Genomic DNA, 12,809 nt, shown 5'->3' with positions numbered 1-12,809 from the left:
GGACTTCATTATGGTAATGTGCCCGATAATTGAAGGGACAGTGACCGGGGCTTTCTTTTGACCCTCTTTCCATAATTGTGCTCAGTCCTTCAGGAAGCCTCTGTGGGAATTCATCCAGCTGCCAATTATGCGATCAGGAACTGGGGAAAGAGCCACAGGGGGTCCACAGGGAGAAAGACGCAGACTAAAGACTCCATTTCCGACCAGTGGACCACAGTGGAAAGTCGGAGGAAGGTTTAAAGTACACAGTTGTGTTATGTGTACCTGGCCTCACCTTCGCTTGAGGGCTGAGTCTGTGAATTGATGGGGTCCGGGAATTAGATGAGGGGCCATGATTTTCCATCGTGGTGATTCAAGGCAGGCTGCCGTTCACCAGATCTAGAGTTTTTGTTGGTGGTGGTCTACTACAGGTGGCCTTTTAACAGGATTCCATGATTCATCACCCTGAAGATCCTTGGGGATAAAACATTCTTGCCATCTTTACATGGCCTTATCCTCTTCTGTGTCCTTCTTCTCTTCTAAGGATACTTGTCGTTGGATTTGGGGCCCACCTGAGTCATCCAGGATGACCTCATCTGTAGATCCTTAACTTCAGTACCTCTACAAAGACCCTTTTTTCAAGTAAGTTCGTTTTCATAGAGTCCAGGGGTTAGGTCCGAAGTGGGGGGCCAGTCTTCATCCCACTATAGATGTGAAGCCATTGAAGGGCTTTGAGCAGAGGAGGGACATGGCCTGACTCACAATTTAATGGCTCTTTCCAGGGGCTGTGTTGAGGAGACAATATAGTTGGAAAAAACAGAAAGAGGGGGTAAGTGCAGGAGGCGAGTGGAAAAATGTAGGAGAGCCATGGTGATGACATGGACTCCAGTGACAGTATTGAGGGTGGTGAAAAACTACCAGATTCTGGATCTTTTGAAAGCAAAGCCGAGAGGATTTGCTAACAGATCAGATGAGGAGTGTTGGAGAACCATTAGTGAGTACCTGAAATTTAGCCAAATATATACCAACGGAGCATTATAAAATTATGGGATGGGGAGTGTAATTAACGGCTCGTGGATTGGTTGATATTGAGGACTTTGGCTATGTATAAAAAATCAAGTTAGAGCATTAATATTATTACTACAGGAGGGAAGAGGGCTTGAACCTGGAGCTTGCTTGGCCGTTCAGTACCACAGCCACGAACCCGCTTTGACTGTCCAGCAGTTCACATGGAGCCCCGTCGTGGAGCTGAAATCTAGCTGTGCTGTAACCGTAAAGCGCACACCAGAAAGACTTGGTACAGAAAAAAAAACACAAAAAGAGCGTAAAATATGCCATTCACAATGCTGTGTATTGCTTATATGTTGAAATGATAATATTGTGGATCGCTGCGTTAAATAAAGTTTGTTATTAAAATCGATTTAACTTTTAACGTTGTACTTTCTTTTCCAAATGGCTGCTGGAGAATTTAAAAGTCCACAAGTGGCTCGCACTCTTGTTTCTATCGCCAGTGCCACTCTAGCTGGATGGGAATTACAAGCGGCAAAGGACGCTATGCGCCTCAACGTCTTCATTTTGCCATCGGGACTGATCCGACAGCCACCTTCAAGGGTCGGCGAGGAAGCAAGGAGCGCTCAGGCGGGTGCCCGTGCGCTCCCGTCCGGGTAAAACCTCAACGAAGGAGAGCGAACCGCTGCCGGGCCATGCCCACAGACTACGAGCCGCCCCGCGAGCTGCGCAGGCGCTCCTAGACCTGGCCGCCGAAGGCGGGGAGAGGCCCAAGGCGCACGCGCGGACGCGCCAGCGTCCCGGCCGCGTCCACCAATGAGAGTGTGCAGCCGTCCCGCGCGCGCTTGGGGCTCTGCCCCGCGAGCCCGGCCCCGCCTCGCCCCGCCCCGCTGCACGACACGCACGGGGCGGCGCACAGGTGGGCGGGCCCTAGTGGCGCGGCCTGACGGCGGCGGGAGTCCGCGGTAGCTTCCTCGGCGCTAGCCCACGCGGCTCGCACGCTCAGCGGGGCAACATGGCGGACGCGGAAGGTACGGGTGGTTCTCTCGCGGGTGGCCGGGCGGGTTGCCGCGGGCCGGGGCCAGATCCTTCGGCTAGGGGAGCCGGGGGTGGGGGGACAACTTCGAGGCCCGAGCTTTCCGCTAGCTCCAGCTGCCGGGCCTCCTGCCGACCTTGTCGCTTGGCCTTGGCTCCACGGGTGAGGGCGAGAGAGCGAGAGGCCCCCGCGGTGACGTGACGCCACCAGCCCGGGCCTCCCGCCGACGGTACGTCCCCTTAGGGCCCGGGCCGCCGCCGCCAGCTCGGACGCCGCGGTCAGCGCCGCGCGATGAGGGGAAGCAAAGGGGCCGAGAGGCTCGGGCGTGCGCGGAGCGCTAAGTCGAGAAAAAGTTCTAGGGGCCACCAGCCCTCGGGGACCGTTGGGCGGTCGCTTACGGGCCCGCGGCCAGAGCGCCGTGGGCGTTTCAGCCCCGCGCGGCCACGTGGTGAGCCGGGATGGAGGGCGACACGTGCGGCTGCTGTCTGGAGCCCGCCGTGCAGCCGCGCACTCGGCCTGACACCGGCGGCTTCCCCTGTGATCCTAGACAAGCATCCGTTTTCTACCTACCCTTGTTTTAAACTTCATTGTCTTTATTTTCGGGGAAAACTCCTAATTCTTGTGTGTGTGTTTTTTTTAAGTACTTATTTTACCGAAGAAGCATAAGAAGAAAAAGGAGCGGAAATCCTTACCAGAAGAGGATGTAGCAGTGAGTACGAATATGTTGTACTTTGCTTTGACTGAAAAGAAAGGTTTCTTAGCTGACAGATTACAGAAAAGAACTGTTTTTAAAGGCTTTGGAGGAATGGGCTGTAATTGAGTGGTCGTTGTGTAGAAAGTACACAACGCCCGCCAACCTGGGTCTTTGCTGTCAGGCACACCCTGCTAAGTGTTGCTGGCCGCACCAAGTGCTCCCCCTGAAATTCTCTTATCAGACCCACTGCCCCGCTTTCTCTTAAAATTGCTGTGCCGGTCGTGGTGGCACTTCGCTTACGCTTCTCAGCTCTTTGTTCATTTCTTTTTCCTTTGGAGGTCCCGGGGAAAAGGCATAGACTACCTTGCTTTTTATTTCAAAGGTATAGACTTCTGTGGTAGTAGTGGAACTGTTCAAAGTCAGGTGGGAAGTCTAACAGGCTGTGTTTCTGTCCTGTGGAAGGAAATACAACACGCTGAAGAATTTCTCATCAAACCTGAATCCAAAGTGGCTCAGTTGGACACATCTCAGTGGCCCCTGTTGCTAAAGGTATGTGTTTCGCATCAGGTCAACGCTTGGCTTTTACATTGTTTTTGAGTATTAAACAGTTGATTGAGAGTGCATCCTGGACTTAGGAAATGCTAGATGAGGCCGTCTAAAACACTGTTCCTCAACGTGTGTGAGATGAAGGACCAGGGTTTGTTCGGGTTTTTTCCCCCTTCATTTCCAATGTACCCAACACTTGTAGAATACAGGTAAATTTTACAACAGTGTCACACTGCTATCACATTTTATAATCAATTCTCAATTTCTGTACTTAGCCTCACCTTACAGACCTGTCCTGGTTTGTGGAGTAGAACATGCTTGAGAGCATACGGCCAGTGCCTGGCATGTTAACTTGCTCCCTAGAAGTTACTGGCTATCGTGTTGGGTTTTAACTAGGGTACTTCGGTGATGAGTTAAATTACAAGTTTCACAAATGACATAATGGGCGCCAGCTACGAGATTAGGAGGCAAATTTATTGAAAGACTCCTTGACAGACTGTTTGAGTAAATCACTAAATATGAGGTAAAAGAGAGATTTGCATATAGAATTGAATACAGTTGAGTTTCTGCTTGGCCAGATGTGTCTGCCATTTAGACAGCATCTGCTTCTCTATTTTTACCTGCTGGTAAACCAGGTTGGCAATGTCCCTACTGTCATGGAACTTAAAATCTAGGGGTGGGAGATACAGTTAAAAAAATCATTACTGCTTGTGGAAAGTACCAAGATGAAGCTAAGGGGCTTCCATTGACGGGAACCCTTTCAGGCTGGTGGTGGAGCCCTGGAAAGGAGAGTGAGAAGGGGCAGACGTGAGGAAAGTGGGGTAGGAGTGCCTGGGGCAGGTGCAGACCAGTCAGGTGTGCGGAGCCGTGTTGCCAGTCCCCCTCCATTTGGTCCCGGAGAAAATCAAAGCTAGTCCATATTGTACTCATAAGCCTGCACAGTGAAGCCCAGTTTGTTCTGTAGTACCCCAAGAGGTCTTTCTGGAGGAGGGATCAAATTTGTCGTATTCTTACTCATATAGGTAATTTTTCCAGCATGTGGGGAGGCTTAGCGGTCTGTCACAGCACATAATGGAAATATAGGAGTAAGATCTAAAACAAGAAGCTGAAGCGTCACCATATCATGGTTCATGGTGGTCCTGACTCTTGTTTCCCACATGTTAATGATTTATTGTTTGTTTTGTGTTGTATCATTGCTTTCTAGAATTTTGATAAGCTAAATGTAAGGACAACACATTATACACCTCTTCCTTGTGGTTCAAATCCTCTGAAGAGGGAGATTGGGGACTATATCAGGTAAGTGTGTTGGAAACAGCACTGTCCAAACTTCCGTTCTTTTCAAAATGACCCTTTCACATCAGTTATTCACGGAGGTAGCGGTGGCATTGCCCTAAATACGCTATCCTGTACCCATGGTGAACTCTTCTTTTTCACTCTTCAGATTTAGTTTTCATTAGAGGACCAGAGCCGATGACACAGTAATTTCTTTCCCATTCTAGGACAGGTTTCATTAATCTTGACAAGCCTTCCAACCCCTCTTCCCACGAGGTGGTAGCCTGGATTCGGCGAATACTCCGGGTAGAGAAGACAGGACACAGTGGTACCCTGGATCCCAAGGTGACTGGTTGTTTAATAGTGTGCATTGAACGAGCCACTCGCTTGGTGAAATCCCAGCAGAGCGCAGGTATGTGGGAGAGGGAGGGAAGACGGGGCTACTTTGAGATTGGAAGACTTTCTGTGTTTCCTTTCCTTTCTACCTTTTGGCTCTCAGAAATGATTTCTTCATTAGTAAAATCATAAAACAAAAACAGAAAACAGAAGCAAGGGATATTCTTGGTGTGTGTGTGCCTTCTGTCCTCAGCCAGACCCTGGTGGGGCTGCCTTGTTTGGAGTTCTAGGTGCTTTTTATGCACACGTTGAGCCCAGCTCCAGGCCTGTCACTCCACGCTCCTCGAACCGCCCTGCTGCTTCTGCCTAAAGTGCCTCTCCTTCATTGGCATTGGGGAGAATTCTACTTGACCTTCTAAGGTGGTCTCCAGTCAGGCTCTCCACGGGCGCTCCGGCTGTCCCTGTCAGCATGTTGAAAGTTGAGCTCTCGATGAGATAGCGTCTTCAGTCCTTTCTCACATCTGCACCATGAAATCTGTCTTAATGCAAATTTTACAGAAACAGGAGTTCAAATTGCCTGCTTTTTCTGGCTGTACAAAATGGGAGTGATATAAGCATATAGAAAATACAGAAAACTCAGTGGCCACACCTGACTACTCTTTTGTCATTTTACAGGCAAAGAGTATGTGGGAATTGTCCGGCTGCACAATGCTATCGAAGGGGGGACTCAGCTTTCTAGGGTAAGTCTGTAATTGTAGGGAAGGCACCTGTTAGCAACTGGGGTCTCTGAGGCCCTTGCCCTTGTCAGTGGGCTGCCGTGGCCAACCTGCTCATGTCCTTTCTGAGGAGAGGCTTCTGCTCAGCACTGAGCCATCCCTATGTAGTTGAAGAAAGAGTCAAAAATTGAAAGGCCCTTTTAGATCCTAAATGATTGAAAGAGACCTTTTGTGTTTCAAGTGTGCCCTTAAACTCCCCAAATCTGCCCTTTGATCTTATTTGAGTTTTGCTTTGTGCTTATTCTCAGGCCCTAGAGACCTTGACAGGTGCCTTGTTCCAGCGACCCCCGCTCATCGCTGCAGTAAAGAGGCAGCTCCGAGTGCGGACCATCTACGAGAGCAAGATGATCGAGTATGATCCTGAAAGGAGATTAGGTGGGTCCTTAGGCCTGTGAGGCACTGAGCCCACGTAGAGCACACGTGCGTAGGAATGAATTCTGGAGAATTAGTCTCTTAAAAGTAGATGCCTTTAGTATGTGGTGTAGTCGTGGCCTGTGTCCGCTGTCTCTAGTTTTGCTGGTGCAGATAGAGAATAACTCTGGGTTTCTCAACCAGTGGTGTGTTTACTTGGGAAAATATGTACTACTTTTGCATGTGTCTTAGGAATCTTCTGGGTGAGTTGTGAGGCCGGCACTTACATTCGGACGCTGTGTGTACACCTTGGTTTGTTATTGGGAGTTGGTGGTCAGATGCAGGAACTCCGGCGGGTTCGTTCCGGAGTCATGAGTGAAAAGGTACGTCATCGCGGGGCTAAGAGTTTTAGAGCCGGCTGGTACTTGGGTCCTCCAGCCCTTGGTGGAACTCTACCTGCTTCACAGCCAAGAAAAGGCAGTTTCCAAAGTGTTGAGTTCAGTTCAGGGCAGCTTCCCTGTTCTGTTAATTAAACTTTGGGACATTGAAACACAGGCTGGCGGGGGGGTGACTGGATGGATAGCATTACTCTATTCATTTACCTCCTAGCCTACAGATATGCCTGCTTAGATTTAATAGACCAACAGGTAAAGAGTGACTCCGAAGAGACCGGAGACTAATGAGCTTGGACTAGCAGACGGGACTAAGTTCATTCCGTGTTTGGAAGTGTGAGGTCCGTTTGCCTGTCGGGGATACAGTGGCACTCGAGTAATTTTCGTATGTGGCTACTTTCCAGGACCACATGGTGACGATGCACGATGTGCTGGATGCCCAGTGGCTGTATGACAACCACAAAGATGAGAGTTACCTGCGGCGAGTTGTTTACCCTTTGGAAAAGCTGTTGACCTCTCATAAACGGCTGGTCATGAAGGACAGTGCGGTAAGTTCTGTTTGCACCACACGTGACCTCGAGAGGTGAGATATGGTCCGTGTCCTGAACACTTCATTCTGTTTAAAGAGATGAAATTGGGCTTTGTGAACTTGTAGCGATTATTTTGCCTTGGTTTATTTTCTGGTTTCGTAGATTGGACACTGGATTCATTTATTTGTTTTTTTGTTCTTGGAAGCATTTATGATTAACTTTTTATTAAATCAAAAAGAAATATAAATTAAAGTAGAAGTTTAATGCTAGGAGTAATTTCATTTCGAAATAAGGCAAATACTTTAAAAGTAAGTAACTTGGTTCAAGAAATAGACTATCAGTGGTACATAAACTTTGCCCTCTTGTAAACTGGTAGTTCTGCATGTGCCTAAGACACCTTGGTTTATTTAAATTATTGCTAGAAAAGGTTGTTTTGATGGGGATAAAAGGTTGAGACTAGAGAGTTTCAGAGATACGATAAGTTAGTTCTCCATTAAAGGCTTTGTTTTGTTTAAATAAATCCTAGTTTGAGGTCATAAAACCTAAACGTCACAGAGATTATCAAGCTTTTTTTCTTAGTATACTTACTAAATAACCTTAGAGTAATCTTAACGATGAAAGGAAATCTGCAGTTATTTGTGTTGCTTTGGGTTTCCTCTTTAGTAGTTGTTTAAGGTTGAGTAGTCCAGAATTGTAAATAGCCTTATTTTTAATGGTATTACGGTCAGAGAATACGGCCTTCTGTAAGTTAAGATGCTTTGTGGCCTAGTGCGTAATCAATTATTGTTAAACAAGTAGCAATAAAAATTTTTTCTAACTTTTAAAGATATAAATTTTTGTATATATTTAATAACTTGAGCTTGCTCGTTCATATTTAGATCTTAAATTACATAGATGTTTGATGACTGTATAGATGTTATAGTTTGTAGTAAAAGACAGAAAAACTAATGAGGCATACCAAAACATGCCCCTATAGCGACTGAAAAAACTTAATCACGTAAAACAGAACAACATAAATGTGATCCCCCGTTGCGCTGGGGTCAAACTGGTCGCTTCTGGGTGAATTTCAAGGGAGGGTGGAATATGGTGAGTGAAGACAAGGTGGCACGAGGCGGGTTGGACGCATGGAGTGCTGTCGAGCTCGGGGAGAGTTGGCCTCGGCAGTCTTGCTTGTGAGTTAACTTTGGGAACCTGTCATTATCCAGATTTCCCAATAAATCTGATACACCTCCCAGCTCTGTCAGAGGTTTTTCCCTTAATGATTAGAGGCATAGAGAAGAGCAACTAAGGAAAACTGAGGCTGGGTGTTGGTTTAGTATGAAGGCAGCTCTAAGTGCCCTGGGTAGGAGTGGCTGTTTACGGCCCCCGCTGACATTTCTGAGTCGACACGCGTGAAGCGCCTGGCCCGTGCTGGGTGGCTGCCGTGAGCCTGAGTCCCTTCATAAGCTAGACCGCGGCCAGTGGCCAAGGGTGTCATTGGTCCTCTGTCACGGGTGGGGGCGGGGTGCAGGGCGGCGGCCGCCTGGGGCCGCGGCGGGGCCGCGGCGCTCACCAGGGACACCACCCCGCAGGTGAACGCCATCTGCTATGGCGCGAAGATCATGCTCCCGGGCGTCCTCCGGTACGAGGACGGGATCGAGGTCAACCAGGAGGTGGCGGTCATCACCACCAAAGGGGAAGCTGTCTGCATGGGTAAGAGGCGAAGGCGCCCTTGGCTCACTAACGGGCTCCCCCGGGCCTGGCCCCTCGGGCTCATCCGATCGCTGTGTCGCTCGGGGTCTGTCGGGGTGCTCACAGCAAAGGGCCATGTCAGACAGGCATAGGCGGCAGGGAGGTAAGTGGGGCTTCCTCTCGCCCCACTGGCTGCTGTTAGGAGCTGTGTCTCAGCAGTTGGGCTTTCCTCGGCTCTCCAGTGAAAGGAGGAAATCATCAGCGAAGTGGGGGTGAATGGCTGTGGTAATTAAAGAGCCTTCAGTCCACTCCTTGTCTGCTTGCAGCACTACCTTGTGAAAGTTTAGCTACTGTCGGATTGTCCCTGTGTGTGGCCTGAGCTCCAGGCAGGACACGCATGTCTTTGGGGTTCCTTATTGAGGTGTCCCTTCCCCTCTGGCTGCTTGCTCACAGCTGAAAAGGAATTCTGATGACATGCTTTATTTCTTGTGCAAATTACACAGGTTAAATAGCTGTGCTTTACTTATTAAGAGGTCCCTTCTGAGGACCTAGGAAGCATTGATTTTTATGAGTGTGATTAGTGTCAGTATTTTTTGAACTCGATAAGTAATGTGCTTTCACAGCCTTTCTTCCCCTAATGGTGGATTTCCTCCATATGCAATGCTCAGCAAAGGAAACCTCAAGGCAGGAGAGCTTAAGAGTTTTAAATAGGTTTTTAAACGTTGTGTAAAACAGTGGCATTCGGGCTCATTGATTATGGAGTCTTTCCCCTTCAAGTCGTTCTTTTGTCTCTTTCCAACGCCTGCAGCTATTGCATTAATGACCACGGCAGTGATCTCCACCTGTGACCATGGTATCGTAGCCAAGATCAAGAGAGTGATCATGGAGAGAGACACTTACCCTCGGAAGTGGGGTTTAGGTCCAAAAGTAAGTGGGACTGGGCGTGTGCCCTGCTGCCTTATTCTGTTTTGCCTTGTTGAATCCTCACTTGGGCAGCTCCCACTGTGTGTCCACTGCCACGTCCTTGCCTCGTGCTGGGCTCTGGGGAGTCAGTGGTAAGTAGAAACGGGCCTGTCTCAGACCTTAGAGATTTCAGTCTAAGGGGGACAGTAGATAGGCAGTGCTCAAATTGCACAGTGGCGTGGTGAGGGCCTTATGAAGGGGTGTGGAGAGGTGCCTAACACGTCAGTCAGCAGTCCACGATGAAGGCTTCGGCCTGGTCGGGGAGTCGGGGTGAGGGATCTGGAGCCACGCCAGTGTGCGGTACGTAGTGTTAGATGTTGAGGTGAAGCGGGGAGGGAAGAGCCCAGGGCTGCTGGAATAGCATGTGCAAAGGCCCTGTGGTCAAAATGACACTGCAGAGGCTCCCACTGGTACAAAAAGGTTTGCAACCTTTCGTAAGTCCCATGTTTGCTCCTATTAGAGGGAGGGTGAGTTTGGAGCACTCTGCTGAGAACACCCAAGGGGGGCACCTTATTTGCTGTGTGTGTGTGGTCGTGGTACATGTTTTATGTGTTGACACTGTACTAACGTTGAAACCCTGACGGTCCACCAGGCAAGTCAGAAGAGGCTGATGATCAAGCAGGGCCTTTTGGACAAGCACGGCAAGCCCACGGACAACACGCCTGCCGCCTGGACACAGGAGTACGTGGACTACAGGTAAGGGCGGGCGGGATGTTTCCCAGCCACGTGGTGGGCAGAGGGCACGCTGGCTGCAGTGCTATAGTGACCGCAGGGGAGGAGGGGAAGGCGGGGAGCCCAGACGTGGGAAAGGGGTGGATTTAGTTTGGGGGAAACGTGTAGGACCTGAGGGGACTGGCCTTGGGGCGTGTGGAGTAGCCGCTTAGGGCGTTGGGCAGCACGACAGACAGTTAACCCTTTCTAGTCTGGCTCGTGGCACTGCAGCAGGAGTCAGTCTGCGACAGCAAGTGGTGAGTTGTTCTGTCCAGCATCAGGATGTTGATGGTGGCCTTAGGCTTGCCGGATCTGCTGGGAACGACTCTCACCTGTCGCTCCTCTTTCAGCGATTCTGCCAGGAAAGACGTCAAAGCCCCCCAGGTAGTTGCCGAAGCAGTCAAAGCCCCAAAGGTGAGTGGCGTGCTCTGAGGGCTTCGCCATGTGCCGTCCAGCCACACGTGCTGGCTCAGCGGGGTGGGCCTTCCTGCCCGCCTCGGGCTCTGCAGGCTCCAGTTCACGTTCCCTGTCGTGTCTGCTGGCAGGGGTGTGGGCTCAGCTGAGGCCATGACCCCGGAACAGGGTTGGGTCAAGGGGCGGCACAGGCATGTTGAAGTAGAGACCGTGACGCTCGGGACCGGACAAACCCCTCCGGACGGCACCAGCTCAGTGTTGCGACCGTCCGCGGGAAGCACGCGGTGGCTGCTCGGCTCGGGGGCGGCGGGCTGTTGGTGTTAGACTGCAGGATGGCTTGTCTGTACCTCGGGTGGCACAGAGTGTCCTGAGAAGAGCTGCTTGGGGCCCGCGCTTGCCTGTCTTCTCTGAGCACTCGTGGGAGCGCCCCTGGGGGGCATGCGGTCCTGCCTTTGGCTTCAGTGAGGACGTGGCCTTTCTGGCCCGGCCCTGTGTTGCTGCCCTGGCGCTCCTGCTGTGCCCCTGGCTTCCTGGTCTTTGAACCCTTGGTAAACAAAGCCCTGTTGGGGTCTTTGAAAACTTCCTGTTGGATCCAATCAGCGTCTTCTCTGCTGGCTCCTCCCCTTTTGACTTACTGAGACTTTCTCATCCGCATTTGCCCAAGATCTTAACATTTGATCAATTGTCTCCACCTTAGCGGAAGCGAGAGAGTGAAAGCGATGAAACCTCTTCAGTGGCTCCCCAGTTGGTCAAGAGGGAAAAGAAGAAGAAGAAAGCCAAGAAGGCCAAAGCTGCTCTGGAGAGCGCGGGCGAGCCGGGAGACGGGGTACAAACACGCCCAGGCCCGGGGCTCTCTTTGTCCTCGAAGGGGAGGGAATTGCCCGCTGGTGCCGGCTTGGTTACTTGGTTACTCGGGGAGCTGCCCTGTGGGAAGGACGGGGCCGGGCCCAGCTTTTTATAGTAGCGGCTCAGAGTTAGGGCTGTGTTGGTGGGTGGGGAGGGTGCATGGCTGGGGGATCTAAATGCAGGGGCACCGTGGAAAACGCGGGATTTGTGTTATGTGCAAAATTTACGTATTGCAGGATATCCTTACGGATCCTGAGAAGGCTTAGTTGACTGTGTGGAACTTCCCTGATTTCTTTTGGGGAGAGTGGCAGTGCTTAACAGACGCTTGCTTTCTCTTTCCCCCAGGACAGTGACACCACCAAAAAGAAGAAGAAGAAGAAGAAAATAAAAGTGGAAATCTTCGCTGACTAGTGGACGCCACTTGAAGCACTGTGTCCAGGTGGGAGGAGGAATTAAAGCCTTATTGAGAAAACATAACTACATTTGTTCTTGAGGGAATGAACCTGAGATCCCGGAAAGGGCGGAGAGTCCGGCGTGTTGGAGCAGCTGCTGCGACCTTGCTGACGTCCCCTGGCGCGGTCATCCCATCTTGTCCTGTTTTAAGGACACCGGTGAAGGGGGCGGGTGTCTCCCCTTCAGACCCGGCACTGCCCGGTGAGCATCCGCAGCTGTTTCCTGGGGGCCGTTTTCACGTCATGGGCCTCTCCTAGTTTGCTTCCCCCTTCCCTCATCAAAAAAGTTTATAAAAATCAAGTCTGCTCAGCAAAATGGTATAGGGCAAGTAAACAAAAATATAACTGAATCATGTTATTGATTGAGGGGTAATCATTTTTCCAGTGTCTTGTGAGGACTCTAGTGTCAGTCTCCTTTGTCACCCCGTATTTCCTTCTAGATGGAGGCCTGGCCAAGGGCTCTGTCGTTCCATCTCATGAGTTATTTCCAGTCACTTCTTCACTGCTTGTGTATATAGGCACCACTTCAGACACTTAAATCCACCTGTGAGAGAATCCCCAAAAAACCATGTCTCTGTTCTTTGTTTTAATCCTCAGTTAGCTTCATTGCTGGGAGAAGGTTGTAATTTTTACTTATTAAAGTTTACTTATGAAATTTTTAAAGTATTCCTGTTGGATTTTCTGATTGTTGATCTCAAACTAGGAGGACAGAAAATATATTTTGATTAAAAATGTTGGGTTTCCCTGGTGGCGCAGTGCTTGCCGATGCAGGGGACACGGGTTTGAGCCCTGGTCCGGGAAGGTCCCACATGCCGCGGAGCGGCTGGGCCCG

General features: G+C 50.3%; 1 protein-coding gene and 2 non-coding genes across 3 annotated transcripts; all 3 read left to right on the top strand.

Moving 5' to 3' along the window:
• Positions 1-1,880: 1,880 nt before the first annotated feature.
• On the top strand, positions 1,881-12,640 carry DKC1 (dyskerin pseudouridine synthase 1). The gene is made up of 15 exons (XM_030850202.2): positions 1,881-2,018; positions 2,665-2,732; positions 3,180-3,266; positions 4,468-4,559; positions 4,763-4,947; positions 5,547-5,611; positions 5,896-6,022; positions 6,251-6,381; positions 6,795-6,938; positions 8,492-8,612; positions 9,400-9,518; positions 10,147-10,250; positions 10,616-10,679; positions 11,377-11,505; positions 11,871-12,640. Exons 1-15 carry the CDS (start codon positions 2,003-2,005, stop codon positions 11,934-11,936), a joined length of 1,518 nt encoding a protein of 505 aa, XP_030706062.1. The 5' UTR covers positions 1,881-2,002; the 3' UTR covers positions 11,937-12,640.
• LOC115849223 (small nucleolar RNA SNORA36 family) lies at positions 6,481-6,616 on the top strand. The gene has a single exon (XR_004037931.1). It is a non-coding gene; the product is annotated as a small nucleolar RNA SNORA36 family (small nucleolar RNA).
• On the top strand, positions 10,453-10,581 carry LOC115849226 (small nucleolar RNA SNORA56). Its single transcript, XR_004037933.1, has one exon. It is a non-coding gene; the product is annotated as a small nucleolar RNA SNORA56 (small nucleolar RNA).
• Positions 12,641-12,809: the final 169 nt, after the last annotated feature.

Source organism: Globicephala melas, chromosome X (assembly GCF_963455315.2).
Source record: "Globicephala melas chromosome X, mGloMel1.2, whole genome shotgun sequence".
Taxonomy (NCBI): domain Eukaryota; kingdom Metazoa; phylum Chordata; class Mammalia; order Artiodactyla; family Delphinidae; genus Globicephala; species Globicephala melas.
This window is presented reverse-complemented; position numbering and strand designations above follow the sequence as displayed.

Bases quoted from the DNA above. Each gene is read 5' to 3' on its own strand.
- DKC1 (XM_030850202.2), top strand. The intron at 6,382-6,794 runs GTACGTCATCGC...GCTACTTTCCAG, and splicing joins CCGGAGTCATGAGTGAAAAG to GACCACATGGTGACGATGCA. The intron at 9,519-10,146 runs GTAAGTGGGACT...ACGGTCCACCAG, and splicing joins AGTGGGGTTTAGGTCCAAAA to GCAAGTCAGAAGAGGCTGAT.